The 19,372-nt window shown below is 48.1% G+C and overlaps 1 protein-coding gene across 1 annotated transcript; it reads right to left on the bottom strand.

Moving 5' to 3' along the window:
* Nucleotides 1–14,378: 14,378 nt before the first annotated feature.
* RPL14 (ribosomal protein L14) lies at nt 14,379–18,321 on the bottom strand. Its single transcript, XM_061996539.1, has 6 exons — nt 18,221–18,321; nt 17,209–17,310; nt 16,451–16,545; nt 15,690–15,789; nt 15,101–15,154; nt 14,379–14,554 (listed from the first exon to the last, which is right to left on the bottom strand). Exons 1-6 carry the CDS (start codon nt 18,221–18,223, stop codon nt 14,399–14,401), a joined length of 510 nt encoding a protein of 169 aa, XP_061852523.1. The 5' UTR covers nt 18,224–18,321; the 3' UTR covers nt 14,379–14,398.
* Between the last annotated feature and the right edge of the window lie 1,051 nt (nt 18,322–19,372).

Below are 19,372 nucleotides of genomic sequence, written 5' to 3'. Positions count from 1 at the left end.
TCAAGCAAGGCATGCAGGCAGCTGCTAGGCTGCAAAGCATTGGGCTATGGCCAAGCAAAACCCATCAGTCCCCCACCATGCCAAGAGATGCCATCATCTGCCCCAGCCCCAGCCCAGCTCCAGCCTGGGGACAGAAGGAAACCTTCCATCTCAGGGGCAGGAGTGGTAGGTTCCACCTGTCTAACGTGTTCAGCTCCCTCAGCCAGGAAAATAAATCAAGTGGGGCTGATCAGCGTTATTCTTTATGGACACTGGATTTTTTGAAAGACCAGCAAAGACACAGTACAAACTATTGCAAAGGACACTGAAGACATGATAGACTGAAAAGAGGATGAGGCTCAGGGAAAGCTGGCCAAGTGACTTGGTCAAGGTAGCACGGGAGGGCAGTGGCAGAGCCTGGGAGGAGGCTCCTGTGTCCCCAAACCCCACTGTTTCTCCCTGACTGTGCACTGTCCTGCAGTGACATTTCGTGTGATCAGCATAAGCAACAACTGCAGCCTGCAGCTAGTAAGGTACCTCTCCCAACACCTTTCCCTGCTACACAAAATTATGATTAAGGAAAGAAGCAAGTTGAAGGTTACCCACAAAAGCAGCAAGCTTGATTTTGGCTTTAGCACAACCACTCCATGCCACCCCTGAGTGGCAAAAAGGGTTATGGCTCACTGACCCCAGGCTGTCCTGGGCACTGCAGTGTTGGATGGGTTACAATATTCAACTTGAGGCTGGTCCCCTGGGGCAACTGATAATATGTGTAATATAATTAGATGTATTAGGTAATTAGCTATAACCTACTATGAGCCTTGGCGTAGAGACGGACCGAGCCTGCAGCTGTTGGGCAGGTGGCAGCGGAGAGCCAGAGGAGACAGGGATCTGCAGGGCCTCCAAGGCTGAACTCTCTGCATCACAATTCCTTGGTGGCACCTTGTTTTGGAAGCATTTGCTTTCATCTCCCTTTCTCAGTTTTGAAATAATTCCATTTACATGCAGCATTCAGTCGAGAGGATTCCTGTCAGCACAAGCCTCGACTGACAGGCGGAGCACTGGGCTGCTCTCTCTGCAAAGGCCCTCCCTACAAAGAGCAGTTTAAAATGCACACCTGACACGTGAGGAATTTGCCATCAGACACGGGTGTGGATGGGTGGCTGCTGTGGGAGGCAGGCTTAAGGGATCTCTGTGGCCAAACAGGTAGGATAAAGCCTTGAAACAAACGCCCCAGTGTCGGTGTTTCGAAACTTCAACTTGATTTCTGCTCCCCTCCTTCCTCCAGAGAAGTTTTTCTAATGATGTTCACAGTGCAAAAATCAGATTAAAAATGCAGCAAGACCTGAGAACCGACTGTATTTTGTTTTCTGAGGAGGCCCAGGAGGTCTCCTTAAATCCATAGGGCCATGTCTATGTTGTACCCAAACCCTGAGCCCATCAGCAGCATCGCTGCTGCTTCATTCTGGACAAGCAGCGGTTAGCTGAATAGTGGAAAGCATTTTTCTTCTCTCTGTGTTTTTCTTTTTGCTCCCCTGACCACCTCTGTTCATGTTCTCACAGCCATGCCTACAGCTGGGAACAGAGAGTGCTTGCTGACACACAGGTTTCCCCGAGGTTTCCTTGATTTTAGCTGAGGCCGCTCCTTTGATGGGCTGATGCCACCTCTGCAGGACAAGGAACGGTCCCTGCTCCAGGAAGCTCTCATGTGATGTAGGCAGTGAGGGGATCTGAGCCCACTCCCTCTCACCTTGCACTTAGCAGAAATATTTCTTTGCCAGAACTATTTTTTTACCAGAAATATGTCTGCCTTTCCCTTTCTGTCCCAGTGGACCTGCATTCATTTCTCCCTTGGCAGCTAATGACAGGCAGCTTAGAGGGGACAGATTTCAAGACCTGACAAGGAACAGAAAAATATTCTGCCTCTGAGAAAGTAAAGTTGAAGGGGTTTTTTTCCTCCCTTTTAGGAAAGTGTGAGGCTTTAATGGGTTTGAAGGACTATGAATACAACTTTCCACATATGCCAACATAATGGTAAGTTTGAACACATTTCTGAGACCCAAACCCTACCCAGATAAATCACTACCTGTCAACCACTGGTTACAAACAAGCTCCTCAGAAAGCCTTCAGATTTGTCTTCCTCCCTGTCCCCCAGTCTCTTCTATCTGTTGGTAACGGGCCCCAACACTTTAATGTGGAAGAAGCTTCCTGATACTTAAGCTTCCCATTGCAGCAGCTGTGAAAAAGATGGGAAATTGAGGCTGTGAGAATTAAGTAGAACAGGGTGAGAGCTGGGCTCCTGCTCAGCACTCTGGGTCTGAGACACAGAGGAGCTGCAAAATCGAGTTTTGCATCTGGTTTCTGAGCACGAAGCATTCCCACGTCCCACTTCCCCAGCCACTGTCCCTAAAGGGAACAAGCTCTGAGTCCCTAATGCAGGAAAAAATCCTGGACATGGGTGATTTCTTTCCACGTGTTGTGTGTGGGAACAAACTCGTTCCTCTCAGGTTTTCTTCATTGCTCACAGGGAAATAAGCCCACCCAGGAGCGCGCTGAACACGCCAAAGAAGTGTTCCAACATCCCAATCTGATAATTAGAGTAAATTAATGCTGCTGGGATGCTTTTGTCACCGTTTGTCTAACTCAAGAGAAAAGGCAGGAGGTCATATCCTGAAGGTAGAGAAATCCTTTATAAGCAGCATTTAAGATGCCAGAGAACACAGTAACATCTGCAGAGGAACCACACATTCCCCAGGCACACGGGATTTAGCCTCCCACAAATACCTATTGTATCCTCCTTGCTATCATGACTCAAAGGCAAGTATATAGAGGAAGGGACAAAGAGTTATTAAGTCCTTCAGAAGTGGTTACTCATTCCTCCAGCCTGTATTTTAGATAAACGTTAGAAACTCTGCATCGCTTGTCGGGCTGCAGCGCTGTTTTCACAGGACGTGAACTGTGATGATTCAAAGGAGATCAGGTTTTCTTTTAATCTTAATTCTCAGGGTTATTTTTAAAGCTCTCCCATCTTCAGCCAGAAGCAGTTGTTAACCACTCACATCCGTGCCTAAGAGATTTTCTGAGAAGTGACCATTTCCTAGCCCGCTCCCCCAAGAAAATGCAGCTTTTCTGGTCACTCCACACCACCCAGGGTCAGAAAATGCAGCTTTTCTGGTCACCCCACACCACCCAGGGTCAGAAAATGCAGCTTTTCTGGTCACCCCACACCACCCAGGGTCTGTCAGCCTCCATCCTGCACCAGAGAGCAGTGAGAACAGGCGGTCACTGAGAGCCCACTCATGTTATGGCAGCCCAAGGTCAGGGGAGAGGGTCAAACTGTGAACTTGCTGGGGCTGCACGACATGGGTGCCCCGTAGGACACCCATCCCCCACCTTCCCTTGCTCCCAGCAGCTGCTATAGCAACTTGAATTTCAACAGAGTTTCTACCTGCACCTCGACCCCTCTGTCATCTCCAGACTCCTTCCTTCCCGAGGCAGAAACTCCAAGCTCTCTCAATTAAAGCCTTATTTTTCCTTCCAGTCCTCTCCCTTCTAGATACAAACCCCAGGACTCAGATGAATCAGAAACACCATTTTCTTGGAGCATGACCGTGTAAATCAAGGGGTTCAGACCTTCCTTTATTATTTACCATCCTCCTAATCCTGCACCACCTGCAAACTTTCCTAGCAAATAAATGCATGCGTGTGTCTGTGTAACTTGATCACTGTTTAAAAATACTGGGTGTTGGATGAAGAACAATTCCACCCCACAGTGTAAAAAAGCTTTAGCACCAGCATCTCATTGTGAGATCTGTTGTTGAGACAGTTGCTCATCTAATATGTAAAGCAGTCCCTCTAAATGATACGCTTTTGCAAGTGAGAACGGCATATGGCGCTGCGCCCGTTGCCTTGGAGACACCAACCCTGCCCTGCCAGCACAGATGCCGTGGTCTCCTCAGGAAGGCAGCGAGTCTGTCTGGCCATGAAAGCCCGTTAGCTGGCGACCCTTACACTCTTCACACCTCGCAGGTTTCCCTGCACCGTCCACAGCTCCTGCGTGCCTTAAAACTGCCCTCAGAGGACCCTGAGCCAGGCCGCAAAGGCGTGTGCCTGTGTGCAGAGGAGTGCCAGGCGCCAGCACAGCGTGGCACGGCCCGTGTCCATCCTGGCCTGGGACCTGCGTGCTTTGGTGGGTGCTGCGTGCCCCGGCTCCACACCGAGCATCACTGTGGCTCTCTCCAAGGCCGTTCCAGAGACAGAATGCTCACCTCCCACCTCTGCACAGGAGCAGGCAGAACCTGGTGTCATGGGAAAGGTGGGAGTTTGACCTTTGCCTGTCAGAGTCCCTCCCAGGGATGCTCATCAAAAGCAGTTCCACAAAGTCAAGGGTTAGAATCTGATTTATAAGGATTTACCAAGGTGACAGATATACGAGATTCAAGATTGCTATTGATTAATACACTTACTGCAGTGGCACTAATGGATGATAAAACGTCAGCAGTGCTTATCCGGGGATTCCTCACCACAGAGTGAAACAGCACAGTTCTTACCAAGAAGGCGTCCCTGCCTGTGGGGAGGAACAGGAGCACAGCCCAATGGCTACCTTATCTGGGCCTTCAGTCTCTTTCTCCCTGCTGGATCTTTCTCTAAGTCAACTTGAGAAGAAGTGGAGCAAAAATGCTCAAAATGCTGAAAAGCTAAAAAGCTCCATCTCCTTCTCCCTGGGGACTTTTATACTCCAGACTTCTCTGCCCCCTCCCTGAGGACTTTCATACTCCAGACTTCTCTGCCCCCTCCCTGGGGACTTTCATACCCCAGACTTCTCTGCCCCCTCCCTGGGCTTTCATACTCCAGACTTCTCTGCCCCCTCCCTGGGGACTTTCATACCCCAGACTTCTCTGCCCCCTCCCTGAGGACTTTCATACCCCAGACTTCTCTGCCCCCTCCCTGAGGACTTTCATACTCCAGACTTCTCTGCCCCCTCCCTGAGGACTTTCATACCCCAGACTTCTCTGCCCCCTCCCTGGGGTGACATTTAATGTGATTTGGGTGGAGAGTTGAGGAACAGTCATAAATGTTTAGCGTGTACTTTCTGCTCATTGTCATACTTAAGGGTTAACTTTAATATTCATTTCACAGCTAATGAAGCAGTTATCTCACTGTGGGCACTGTGGCTTTGCTGAAACTGTTTGGAAGCTGTTTCTCTGCTTGATCCCATGAATTATAGCCAAAGAAGGAGCATCTCGGCTCTGCAAGGCTTCCTCCCTGGGCTGCTTCTCATGGTGATCTCTCAGGCCTGAACGTCCCAGGTCTGCACAAGAGATAAGTGGGTAATGGCACTTTTAACCCTTTGTGTGCAACTCCCACACCTGTCCTCCTGGATTCGCTACTGGTGCATCCATGTACCCAAGCCCACAGGACATTAAGCTAAACTAACTCCATATCCCTCAAAGCAACTCAGCAAACCTCCAGCTCTAACCTGTGGGATCGGATAGAAACAAAGACAAAATGCACATGAGCTGATGCTCAGAATATTTCCCCCCATCAAAAATAAGAGAGAGAGAAAAAAAGAATCAATCTGTTTCTCTTCCTGGAAAGAGTTGTTGCTGCATGCTTGAGTTGGGCCCACAAAGACACTGTACTGGCTGTTTATGTACCTTTGCATTAGGGAATGTCCTCCATCACCATGGTGGTAGGGCAGGAGAAAATGAATGCATTAACATGGGTAATCAGGCACTATTTCATCCAAAAGCTTTGAATTGTAGCTGTTCAAAATAAGGCCTGACCAACATATGGGCTCATGAATCTTTTCTGACAGCCCTGCAGTTACAGAAGCATGGAGTGGAGCCTCCTGGTTATAAATTGGTCATGAATAAATTTAGGCCAACAATTAGAAAGTTTCCAACCATCAGAGGAATTAAGTTCTGGGAACTTTCAAACCAGAGAGAGAGTGGGCTGGGAACCCATCACGTCCCCATGGAGCAATGTAGGATAGCAAAGGGAGAATCATGAAGGCTTGGAGTATTTGTCCTGTCTCCTACTGATACAAAGCAACAGCCTTGGAGCTGTGGTCTCACAGGCTTTGGGTAGAAAAAAGGCCCAGATGGCTAGAAAAAAAGGTCAGATTGTCGTGCCCCAGGCTGTAGGTCCCATTCCAAGGACCATAAGGACAACAAATTTCCTGCCTGAGCAGTGACCCACAGCTGTTGTCAGTGCCTGGCCCTGAGTGCTCTCATCCCTTGACATGGCATCAGGACTTTCTTCTGCCCACAACCTAAATTTGCTATAGGATAACAGAGAGCATTTTGCACTTTGCAGGGTGGATATTTTTTAGTCTTTTACTGGAATAACTGGCCTATGACACAATTATCCACGTTGATCTTGAATTGTGACACTGATGGCCTTTCAAATACCAGGCACATTGAATGAGGACTCATAGAATCACAGGATCTTAAGGATTGGAAGGGACTTCAAAAGCTCATCTAGTCCAACCACCTTGCCAGAGCAGGACCACCTAGAGTAGGTCACACAGGAACTCATCCAGGTGGGTTTTGAATGTCTCCAGAGAAGGAGACTCCACAACCCATCTGGGCAGCCCTTTCCAGTGCTCCCTCACCCTCACAGTGAAGATGTTTTTCCTTCTATTTCTTTGGAACCTCTTATGTTCCAGCTTGTACCCATTGCCCCTTGTCCTGTCATTGGCCATCACTGAGAACAGCCTGGCTCCATCCTCCTGACACCCACCCTTTACGTATTTGTAAACATTAATGAGGCCACCCCTCAGTCTCCTCCAAGCTAAAGAGCCCCAGTTGCCTCAGCATTTCACCATAAGGGAGATGCTCCACTCCATCATCTTGGTGGCCCTGTGCTGAACTCTCTCCAGCAGCTCCCTGTCCTTCTTGAACTGAGGGGTCCAGAACTGGACACAAGATTCCAGATGTGGTCTCACAAAGCCAGAGTAGAGGGGGAGGAGAACCTCTCTCAACTTACTACGCACATAACCCTTCTAATCCACCCTAGGATGCCATTGGCCTTCTTGGACAAGAGGGCACATTGCTGGCTCATGCTCATCCTGCTGCCCACCAGCACCCCCAGGTCTCTTTCCCTACACTACTCTCATTTCCCAGTCTGTACTGGTCCATGGGGTGATTCTTTCCCAGATGCAAGACTCTACACTTGCCCTTGTTGAATTCCATTAGATTTCTCCCCACCCAACTCTCCAGCCTGTCCAGGTCTCGTTGAATGGCAGCACAGCCTGCTGGGGTGTCAGCCACTCCCCCCAGTTTAGTATCATCAGCAAACTTGCTGACAGTGCCTCTGTTCCCTCAGCAAGGTCATTAATGAATATATTGAACAGTACTGGTCCCAGCACCGGCCCCTGAGGGACTCCACTAGATACAGGCCTCCAACTACACCCTGCCCCACTAATCACCACTCTCTGCCTTCTTCCCTTCAACCAGTTCACGATCCACCTCACTACCTGATCTCCAGCCCACACTTTCTCAGTTTTGCTGCCAGGATGCTGTGGGAGATGGTGACAAATGCTTTACTGAAATCAAGATAAACCACATCCACTGCACTGCCACCATCTGTCCACATGGTTACATCTTCATAAAAGGTTGGTCAAACATGACTTCCCCTTGGTAAAACCACGTTGACTGCTCCCAATGACCCTCTTGTCCTTTAAATGCCTGGAGACAGTACCCAGGATCAGTCATTCCATCACCTTTCCAGGGATGGAGGTGAGGCTGACTGGTCTGTAGGTACTTGGCTCCTCCTTCTTGCCCTTTTTGAAGACTGGAGTGACATTTGCTTTCCTCCAGTCCTCAGGCACCTCTCCTGTTCTCCATGACTTACTGAAGATGATGGAGAGAGGTTTAGCAGTGACTTCCTCCAGCTCCCTCAGTGCCTGTGGGTGCATCCCGTCAGGGCCCATGGATTTATGCACATCCAGATTGCTCAGCTGATCCTTAACCCAGTCCTCACCAGCCAAACAAAACTCCTCCTTTAACCTGACTTCCTCTGCAGTCTGGGGCTCCGGAGGACAGTCTCCAGCAGTATAGACAGAGGCAAAGGCGGCATTCAGTAACTCTGCCTTCTCTGTACCCTCTGTCACCAAGGGGCCTACATTGCCTCTAGTGTTAGTTTTACCTGAAACATATTTGAAGAAGACCTTTTTGTTGTCCTTGACCTCACTTGCAAGGTACAACTCCAATAAGGCTTTAGCTTTTCTAGTTGTCTCCCTACATCCTCTTATGACAGTCTTTTCATTCCTTTCTCCCATGACTCTCTTCTTCCACTTGAGTTTGCCCAACAGTTCCCTGTTTAACCATGTTGGTGTCTTGGCTCCCTTTCTTGATTTCCTACCTGCTGGGATGCTCTGATGTTGAGTTTGGAAAAAGTGAACCTTGAATATAGACCAACTATATATCACACAAAGAGCAACTCCACCACCTCATCCTGTTGGCCTGTCTTTCCTAAAAAGGGCATAGCCCTCCATGACCACATTCCAGTCACGTGAGCTGTCCCACCATGTCTCTGAACCAGAGACATGCCACCAGATCATAACCCCTTGCCCGTGAACAGCTCCTCCTGTTTATTCCCCATGCCACATGCATTGGTATAGAGGCATTTCAAGAAGGAAGTTGATTATGTAGGATTCGCTCCAGGCACCCGCTTGCCACCCTTAGGCTCAACTCTAGTTGGCCTGGTTTTATCCCCTTCCCCCTTCAAAATTAGTTTAAAGCCCTTTCTATGGCCCCAACTAACTCATTCACAAGGATCCTTCTGCTTTGAGAGAGATCAACTCCATCTGTCACCAGATCTGGCATCATGAAAATTTCACTATGGTCAAAAAACCCAAAGCTGTGTTGGTGGCACCAGTCTCTGAGCCACCTGTTAATCAGGTGGGTTTTTCTTATTCTTTCAATAACTCACCATAACTCACATCCTTTCTGAGGACTCTGTGAAACAACAATGTCTCACCTTCATCTCCAAGCTTATAGCTGGCAGGGATGTCTGCCATGCAGCATGATGGGGCTGGATAGGAGCTACTGTCTCAAATATTCCCTAGCCCTCAGAGCAGCTCATTGGTTAAAAACACTTAGTAGCAGTTTCCTAAACAGTGGCTGTGAGTTGCTGGAATATGTTACATGAGACTGTGAAGGGAGGTAGCGTGAGCAGACTCAAAAGGCTGAACAAATTCACAGACAGGAGGTCTATTGTAGATGCTGGGAAAGTGCAATGGGGTGGGACACTAAACTCACATCCTCTCCCTGCACAGTATCTCCCACTGGCAGCATCAGAGACTCAGACTGGGCTTAGATGGACCACTGGCCTGACCCAGCAGAGCACTGCTTATGCTCCCAACAGGGCTGATGGGCAAGTCCTGTGTAGTTCAGTGCCAAGGAGAAAGGTTAGTGCAGCACAAGCAAGTGGTCATTCCTGACAACTGACATTTGCACACCTTTGTGTTCTGAAAAGCAACCCAAAACCATCCAGTGAGCAGGGAAGACCAGGGAGAACACAGGGAGTCAGAGGCCCACAGCAGTGTGCCATGACAGGGACCATGCTCCACTTCCCGTGAAGCTATGAGTTGGAGAAGCACAACCACCCCCATACCTCCTGGTTTCTATCCCCTGTGTCCTGACACTTGCCTCCCACTGAAGCAGATCTGTGACACTGCCAGCAAAGGACAGGCTTATCCACTCAACATCTTTCCTTCCAAGGTCATGTCTCAGTGGCAGGGAGCAGAGGAAACCTGCTCCCATCTGGGATGAGGATCTGCACGCATCGACAACAGCGGCAGCTTGCCAGCTTCCCCTGGACCCTGACAAATGCTTTCAGCAACCAGAGCAAAAATGATGCCACTTTCAGCTAGTCAGACTTCATTTACTTCATTATGCCATAAACGCTCTGATTTTTTCTCATTATCCACAGAGACTTCCAGGATGAGCCAAGACTCACGTGTGCAATGTGAATGAGACAGGTAGGAGAAATAAAAGTTAAACAGCTGAAAAAAAACTAAACCAAACATCTCTTTATTCAGGGGCTCCTTAGAGGAAGAGAAGGAAGAAGGAAAAGCCTGCAAGCCTATTTCCCATCCTATCCTTGCATCACATTTATATAGCATCTGACTGGAGTAACACAGCTAGCAATGGCCCTGCCTTTTGTTTGGTGGCTTTTGGAAATAGGAGGTTCAAACAGTGCCTCGAAAAAGTCTTAGTTGCTGAGTTCTTGGGAAAAATATTCAGATGTTGTACCATCCCACTGTGTCCCCTCAGGTAAAGCTCTGGCTGATCCTGCATCTGGGAAGGAACAACCCCAGGCACCAGGACAGGCTGGGGGTCGAACTGCTGAAGAGCAGCTCTGCAGAGAGAGATCTGGGGGTCTTGATTGATAATCAGCTAAACATGAGCCAGCAATGTGCCCTCATGGCCAAGAAGGCCAATGGCATCCTGGGATGCATCAAGAAGAGTGTGGCCAGCGGGTCAAGGGAGGTTCTGCTCCCCCTCTACTCTGCCCTGGTGAGGCCTCATCTGGAGTCCTGTGTCCAGTTCTGGCTCCTCAGCTCAAGAGGGACAGGGAACTGCTGGAGAGAGTCCAGCGCAGGGCCACCAAGATGATCAGGGGACTGGAACATCTTTCATATGAGGAAAGGCTGTGGGAACTGGGGCTGTTTAGTCTGGAGGAGATTGAGGGGAGATCTTATTAACATTTATAAATATCTAAAGGGTGGATGTCAGGAGGTTGGGACATCCCTTTTTTCTATCGTATCTAGCAACAGGACAAGGGGTAATGGGATGCAGCTGGAACACAAAAAGTTCCACTTAAATATAAGAAAAAACTATTTCCCTGTTGAGGTGAGGGAGCCCTGGCACAGGCTGCCCAGGGAGGGTGTGGAGGCTCCTTCCTTGGGGGTCTTCAAAAGCTGCCTGGACATGTTCCTATGCGACCTGATCCAAGTGACCCTGCTTCTGCAGGGGGTTGGACTAGATGATCTCTAAAGGTCCCTTCCAACCCCTGCCATTCTATGATTCTGTGAAATACTTTGAAAAAGCAATGGTGTTTGTATTTAAAGAAGATGAAAGAAAATTATCTCTGAGATCATAGAATCATAGAATGGCAGGGGTTGGAAGGGACCTTTAGAGATCATCTAGTCCAACCCCCTGCAGAAGCAGGGTCACTTGCCACTTCTTGCTTGTAAACTGTAGTGACTCCTACACCAATAACGCTGTGAACAGAAATTAGCACCTTTTTACCTCGATGAAAGGCAGGCAGGTGGAGTATTCAGAGACACCTTACCAACATAGGGAGGGAGGGGGAAGAGAGAAACATACCAGACTGGAAACATTTAAGGTGAAGTAAGACCAAATTGCCACAAGTTCATGGTCAGCACCAGTGGCACAGAGGTAGTTCAGGTAATTACAAAAAATGTCATGGTCACCAAGCAAACCTCAACTGAAGTATAGGCTGAATACTAGAATTTGAAAACCAGGAAGATCAGTAAATCCAGATTCCTCTTTCAGGGCTCTTTCAAAAGAAATATAACTGAATCACATTCAGATGCCAAACACAGCAACAGACTCATTTAGACAAGAATCAAAAGCACTTAAAATATAGTCTTTTCTGAAGAAATGTGCATGACAGCATGTCACTCAGCCCAAAACTGCAGCCAGTTCACAGTAACAGCAAATTTTGCACCTTCTAGCTACAGATTATGCTAAGGGATCCAATCCTACTTCTAGAATTGCTCATGTCTCCCAGACTTTGCAGCACAGATTAGGACTGGGTTTGCCAACACTTGCTGATCTGGAGCAAAGCAGGAAGGGGTGTGTTCCCCTTGCTGCCCAAGCAAGGCACCTTCACGTTCTGCATTGAATAAACTGAGAAAACAAAACACACTGGGACTTCATCTTAAGCCTTTTCTAAATGGCAGATCTTATTGCTTTACACTGGGCTCCACAAATTAAAGAAGTTTATCCAGAGTCCACAAAAAATAGATCTTAGCCAATTATAAAGGGCAAATAAAGAACTGTATGAGCACGTTGATTACTCTCTAGTCATTGTGCCATCCACTTTGTTAGGCAGTTCCTGGCAGGGAAAGGCAGCAGTTGCCTGGTTTGGGAAAGCCTCAGGAAAAGCCTTGTGAAGAGCTAATGTTGCCATCGTGTGGTAACCTTCAGAAACAAAACTGCACTTGGCTGTAACTCCATAGCCAGGAAAAAAGGACAAGCCAGCACAGGGGGCACAATGCTCACGGTTTGGTAGGAAGGTGGATGTCCAGTGCCACAGAGCTGCAGGTTTCAGAGAGGTTCCCCGGGTTGGTAAAAGGAGCACCAGCTGCTGCTAACCTGGAACGTGCTGTCAGAAACACACCACAGCTACCAAACACTGGTATCTTCTAAGCAGACTTCTTCCCTCCTTTCCTCCAAGGTGTGAAACCCCAGTATTGTCACAGACGCCCTCGGTGGCAGACACAGATTACAGAACTAAATCTTCTTCCAAGGCACGTAAGGTTCTCTCTCCATGGTGCAGTGCCAGGGCAGACACAACCAGCCCACAGCCAGCAGCCTCATACCCTTGGCAGGTTCCTGTTTGGGAAGTCACCAGCTGCCAGGCAAGTCCCAGCACACTTCACGTCCCTCAGTAAGCTGTGTGACACCACATAAATTGCTGCAGTCACAGCCAAAGTCACTCTTTGGAAGAAAGTACCTTTAAAAAATGAGCAAATTATGTAGAAAAAGCATTTGTGAGCTCATTAAGACTGAAGGCACATCTGCTTTCTCTACAGGCAATTTTTCTCCAGTCTTACATAACTGAGCTTAACAGTAGGATATTAAAAACCCCCAACGTACCTCAGGAAGAAATCTTTTGCCTTAAAGAGCCTCCAGGTTGATACACCTTTCAAGTTACTCTCAACTTTCAGAGTAGGTGGACTTAATCACTTTAAAATCCAATTTAAAATCAAGATCTCGATGCCTGAACATGAGTTTTAATCCCAATTTGCATCATTTCTGGTATTTTTTCCTTAGTCGTTACTCCTGGTCATATCAACCATGTGCTTGAACTCTTTGTTTCCTTGTTCATGAACAGCTCAAGAAAACATTGTATGGTTTTAAGGTGCCAGATGGCTAACTTTGTGTGAAATAAGCAACACTAGCCACTTAACTCCTTAAAAGCACACATTTGTGTAAAAGCCATCTCACAATTCATGGGTATATAGGTGAGACAATATAGCTGAAGCTCTTACAACCTTAATTCTTTTAAAACACATTCTCCCTCTTCCATTTTATATTTGACTAAAAATTATTTGCTTCTGTTACTAAAGATCTCAGGCTTCAACTTACCATTCAGTATGAAGCTACCTCCCCTGCCAACAACCTACACAGGAGGAAACAAAACACAAAGGGAGCTGGATGCTGACATGGAGATGTGTAAGCGTTACTTTATAGTGCAAAGACTAAAACAATATGAGTGTTTCAAATGAATCAATTTTTAGGTCATGTCCCCTTTTACTTAATGCCTTGATTAAAATGCAGGAATCATATGCCACGTAGTTAAGTATCTGTCATTTAGGCTCAGATCTTGACAAACTCCCAACTTTAAACATTCTGAGAAACAAGTATGCTTAAACACAAGTCAGCCACTTTCATCTTGTTACTATGTCACTTTCCAGATGGCTTGTGGAGTCTCCTCTGGAGACATTCAAAACCCACCTGGACAAGTTCCTGTGTGACCTACTCCAGGTGGTCCTGCTCTGGCAGGGGGCTTGGACTAGATGATCTTTTGAGGTCCCTTCCAGCCCTTGAGATTCTGTGATTACCATGATTGCACTTACAGGGCAGCCATGGCACTACAACAGAAGTGTTCCAGATGTTAAGATACCTGAAGTGTTCCAGGTCATTACTAAAAAATGGTGGAAGTTTTTTAGAAAATATCAAATAATTTAAAGAATTTAAATCACCATGTGTCAGTCTTTCAAACACTGGCAGATTTAGGTTCTAACCAGAACACCTACTTTCAGTTTATACCTTAACTTACTCAGCAAAATTAGTGTAATTATTTCTCCACTGTCACACTCAAGACTGAACAAAATTACTTGCACATTCCCAACCATTTCAACAGCAGATTGCTTTAAAATCCAGGATCCAACCTACTTCAATTAACTGGGTATGCAAACATTTCAGCTGGCAGTGAGTACTGAGCACAGTCTGTATGGTCACAGAACGTGACAAGAACAGCTCTGCCTGTTCCTGGGATACGCCAGAACCCAACACATCAGTAAATGACACACAACAGTTTTTGGTTAGAAGCAAAAGTGAGCTTACGATTACAATTCAAATCACATGTTTAATCATTTGTTAACTGTAAAGAATCAGAAGAAGGACACAAAGTCATACATAAGCAGAAGTTCATTTTATTTCTGTGCCTTCTGTGCCTTTTCTGGCTTTGGCGCCTTCTCTGCTTTCGGTGCCTTCTCCGACTTGGGCGCCTTCTCCAGCTTGGGCTTCTTGCCTTTTTTAGAAGCCATCTTCTCCAGCTTCTTCATTTCATGCTTGATGATTCTGTTCCTCTGTAAAACAAGGCATACGTTTTCTATTCATTAGAATGAAAGCAGCAGCAGCTCCAATATGCCTGAATTTCAATTCCAAGCTTTCAGATTCTGTCCCTTTTCATCGTAGCCCTTTGCTAACCTATTATATTTATATTACACAGTCAAAAGATTTACCACCTATTACATTCAAAGTTATAAACTGCACTGAAATCTGATCTACCAAGTGTGCAACATCATTCTGGCTGGCAACCTGGGCACTCCAGGATCTCCTGTGTAATGACTTAATTACAACATGAAATACTAACAGCAATCCACCAAGTGTGTGATTTCATCAGCAGCTAATTCCTTCCTCAGCTGCAACGTGGAGGACTGACACAGACATCAGGTGGGTTCAAATCTAATCAAGTACTGAAGTGGTAGCCAAAGCAATAGGAAAAATTCATGACACCTCATGTCAAGTCTATAACCCAAGCCAGGTATAAAAGGCTACTAACAACTGCATGAGACCTAGAAGTGACAGCTACAAGGATTATCCCCAGAAAGAAGTGACACTCAAACACTTACCATCTTCTTTGCTTTCATAACCTTGTAGCGATCAAAGTCAGTCATTTTGGCTTTCTGTTTGAAAAGAATCAATCATGAAGCTCTGGTATATACACATGCAAGTAATACAACTCAAACGTTTCAAAGCATTGCACAATTAACTCCTGTCATCTCCAGATTATGTTTAGCTGCTGTTCTGGTTTAACCCCAGCCAGCAGCTCAGCCCCACAGAGCCACTTGCTCCCCGCTGGTGGGATGGGGGAGAGAACTGGGAGAATAGTGAAAAACCTCATGGCTTCAGATAAAGACTGTTTAACAGGCAAAGCAAAAGCCTTGCACATGAGCAAAGCAGAACGAGGAATTAATTCCCCACTTCCCATCAGCAACTAGTTCACTGTTTAAGGCCTTGACTGGGAAGTGATGGTGCAAGGCTCCCACAGGCGATGACAGAAATAACTGAACCATATTTACTGCTAAAGGCACAAGAAGCTGAAGGTGACAGGCAGCAACGTTTAAAAACCTATGCCTTGTCTATCTTTAATCTCAGCTGAAAACATATACAGTTTATTAGACTGCACCTTGTTTTACTAAGCAGCAGTACAACCATTACCTTCTCTCGGGCTTCAATCTTCTTCGCCCACCTTGTCGCTGCCCACTTCTCATTTATGTTTTCCTTCTCCCAGGCGAGTCTCACACACTTCTGACGAGCACTGGCATTACAAGAACAAGCACAGAGTTAATATTCCCAGCCTATTTTATAAGCAACAAGTTGTCTTTAATGTCAGCCCATGAAGTTCATACAAGGGAAGATCACCCCTCTGTGTTACTTCAGGTCAACACCACACACATCTCTGTGGCCTAATTAACATGCTCTATAAATGCCTTGCTAGGACTGACAGATGAGTGTATTCCTAACATTGCTTCAGAATCAGAAAGGTAGTTTTTGCTTCTACATTACAGCAACTCACACAGCAACTAAAAAGAACAGATTGAGATCAGCCTCCTACAACTCCAGTGTTGTTCTGCAGTGAATATATTTTGTGTCTGAGGGGGATCTTCATGGTAGCAAAAGCAAAGCTGCACACCATTTACTGCAACTGCTTCCCCCTACACCTTCTACCCCATCCTTAAGTTGCCTAGGCCAGCATGCTACTGCCTTTGCTCCTGAACAGCAGTCAGCAGCCAATACTGGCAATGAAAACTTCATTGTACCAATAGAGACAGTCTGACAAATTTTCACTTTGCACGTGTGTTAATCCACTGACAATGCTGGATGAACTTTGTAGATTTAGCAAGCATCAGATCACATAATTCAGCCATCAAGTGACAGCATGGTTTCTTATACAGGTAAAAAAAATGTCTACAACTCACCTGTGTGGGAACTTGAGAACAAAGTCAGTCAGCTGCATGCACTTGAAGGGCATGGCCTGCCTTCTGACACCACTGCAGGGGCCATCCACTAGTGCCTGAAAAAGAACAAATACAGGGGTTTTGTAGTAGTTTTCCTATCATACTTCCTCATCATGTATGAACAAGATCTTGACAACAAAAATTGAACTGAATGTTACACAGACAAAACCCAAGACAATATTAAGTCTGGCATATCTAACCGAAGCTTTACAGAAAGAATTGTAAAGTTCCAGCTCTGTCTTTAGAAGAAACCAAAGTGACTAACAAAAGCACCCAAAACTAAGATGACATACTTCATGTTTTTTTCTTCAACCTTTTTCAGGAACATTAAACAAAACGAGTCCCTTAGCCCAAATATTTGCTTTAGACATAGAATCACAGAGTGGTAGGGGTGGCAAGGGACCTTTAGAGATCATTGAGTTCAACTCCCATGCAGAAGTAGGGTCACCTACATCAGGTCAACATTAATGCCACTGCATTCATAAGTTTTAGACTCCAACTGATGTCACTTACCCACTTCTCCTCCTAGGAAACAGAGCACAGAGGCAAATCTATCACTTGCCAGCAAAAAAGGCTCACTACTGAAAGTTCCAAATTCAACAACAGGTGTTAAATGTCATCTTTCTGTCAACTGCTTATTTCTTTGAAAAATCTACTCACAGAGAATTTCCTTTCTTCTGTTAAGGTGGAAAAATAAAGGTACAGCACTCAGAGCTTACCCTGTTTTGGTCAATAACATCGACAATGGCCACCAGCTTGCCAGCATGTGGCCCGAAGGAAATGAAGGCAACTCTGCCAATCTCGACGAAGCGTTTGAACACCTGGGAGCAGAAAGAATCAGCAGGAGTTAGGGAAAAACATACCTAAGGCCATTGCTCAGTCTGAGGCTCCCAGAGCCTTTAAAATCGCTTCCCAAGCTTTTGAACCGCATGAGGTTCATGAATGGGTTACAGTGGCAGAGGCCGCAGTGAGACGGGAGGTAAAAAGCAAGGTTGTTGTGGATTGAGACAAGGGCAGGGAGGGCTCGCTGTCAATTATGGTTCTGGGCAAAAGAGACTCCAGTACTCAGAGAGAAACGTAAGAGTAGTTTATTCTACTGCCTCCAAGAAGCAGAACAGAAGCAAAAATGGAGTAGGATGCTAAGAAAATTACCACCAGCACTTTAAGATCTCCCTCTCCCCTTTCTTCCCAGGCTCAGCTCACTGCTCCCGATATCTTCACCTCCTCCCCTCCTCAATGGGAGAAGGTAGAGCTATCCAATGGGACAAAATGACCCTATGCCAGCTTGCACGTATGACATACCTATGAACTGGCCAAACCCCGCTTCGCTAGAGCAGAGGGCCCGCGGTGACGCTCCTCCCTGCACTCTGCCGGCGGAGGCCGCGGGCAGGCGGCGAAAGAGGCGCCGGGCAGAGGCAGCGATCCCCACGGGCGGCAGAGCCGAGCCCGGAGCTGGGGGCTCCCACCGTGCCCGGTGCTGCCTCCGGGTGAAGCCCTCCCAACCCCGACTCCCACTCCGACCCGCGCCCGCTCGCCCGCCAGGCCGCAACACGCGGGGCCCGGCCCGGCCGCAGCCCCGGCCCCAGCCCGGCACACGGCAGGTGGCCGCCGCCTTCGCCTCGGCGCCCGGCCGCCCCAGCGCGGCCGCCCGGCCGCGGCGGGAGGGCGGTGAGGCGCGGGAGGCGGCCGGGGCGCCGCGCCGCAGCGGCCCCGGCACCCGGCCGCACGTACCATGATGGCCGCCCGCGAGCAGAAAGGAAGGGGCCGCGCCGCCGGCGGCCGGAAATCGGCCCGGGCCGCCCCTGCGCGTGCGCGGGAGCCCCTGTCCCGCCCGCCCCCGCGGCTGCCGCGCGCCTCTGCGCGTCCCCGGCGCACGCGCGGCGCGGGGCGGGGCGGGGCTGTCCGGCGCGAGCACGCGCGCTGCCGTCAGCCGGCCCCGTCCCGCGCGTCCGCACCCGCCGCTCCGCCCGAGCCCGGCACGGCCTCGGCCCGCAGCCCCGGCGCCTCCCCGCGGCTTTGGCTCTGGCGCCCGTCACACGGGACTGCACAGCATAGCGCGTCCTGCGGCAAAGCTGCTGGGCTGGCGAGCTCGGGACGGAGTCGGCTGAGCTCAAGCAACGCGCTCTGAGATACGTGTTACAATATCTTTTTGTCCCCTTTATCCTTTCGTTCAGAAGATCGGTTTGGGGTCTTGTGGCCAAGAAGGCCAATGGCATCCTGGGATGCATCAAGAAGAGTGTGGCCAGCAGGCTGAGGGAGGTTCTGCTCCCCCTCTACTCTGCCCTGGTGAGGCCTCATCTGGAGTCCTGTGTCCAGTTCTGGGCTCCTCAGCTCAAGAGGGACAGGGAAGTGCTGGAGAGAGTCCAGCACAGGGCCACCAAGATGATCAGGGGACTGGAGCTACTTCCTTATGAGGAAAGGTTGTGGGAACTGGGGCTGTTCAGTCTGGAGGAGACTGAGGGGGGAATCTCAGAATCACAGAATGGTAGGGTTGCAAGGGACCTTTAGAGATGACCCAGTCCAGTCCCCCTGCAGAAGCAGGTCCACATATCAACACTTAGAAGTATTTAAAACATGCATTTCAAGAGGAAGGGGCAGCACTTTTTTCTGTAGTGTCCAGTGACAGAACAAGGGGTAATGGACAAAAGCTGGAACACAGAAAGTTCTGTTTAAACACAAGGAAAAACTTCTTTCCTGATGGGGTGAGGGAGCCCTGGCACAGGCTGCCCAGGGAAGATGTGCAGTCTCCTTCTCTGGAGGTTTTCAAAACCTACCTGGACATGTTCCTGTGCAACCTTATGAAGGCAAACCTGCTTTAGCAGGATGTTGGACTGGATGACCTTTAGAGATCCCTTCCAACCCCCACCATTCTGTGATCTTTGT

The sequence above is a fragment of the Colius striatus genome, chromosome 5 (genome assembly GCF_028858725.1).
Source record: "Colius striatus isolate bColStr4 chromosome 5, bColStr4.1.hap1, whole genome shotgun sequence".
Classification (NCBI taxonomy): Eukaryota; Metazoa; Chordata; class Aves; order Coliiformes; family Coliidae; genus Colius; species Colius striatus.
This window is presented reverse-complemented; position numbering and strand designations above follow the sequence as displayed.

Coding starts and splice junctions, on each gene's coding strand:
- RPL14 (XM_061996539.1), bottom strand. Junction 15,155..15,689: donor AGATTGAAGCCCGAGAGAAG/GTAATGGTTGTA, acceptor CTTTTCAAACAG/AAAGCCAAAATGACTGACTT. Junction 14,555..15,100: donor TTATGAAAGCAAAGAAGATG/GTAAGTGTTTGA, acceptor CTTGTTTTACAG/AGGAACAGAATCATCAAGCA.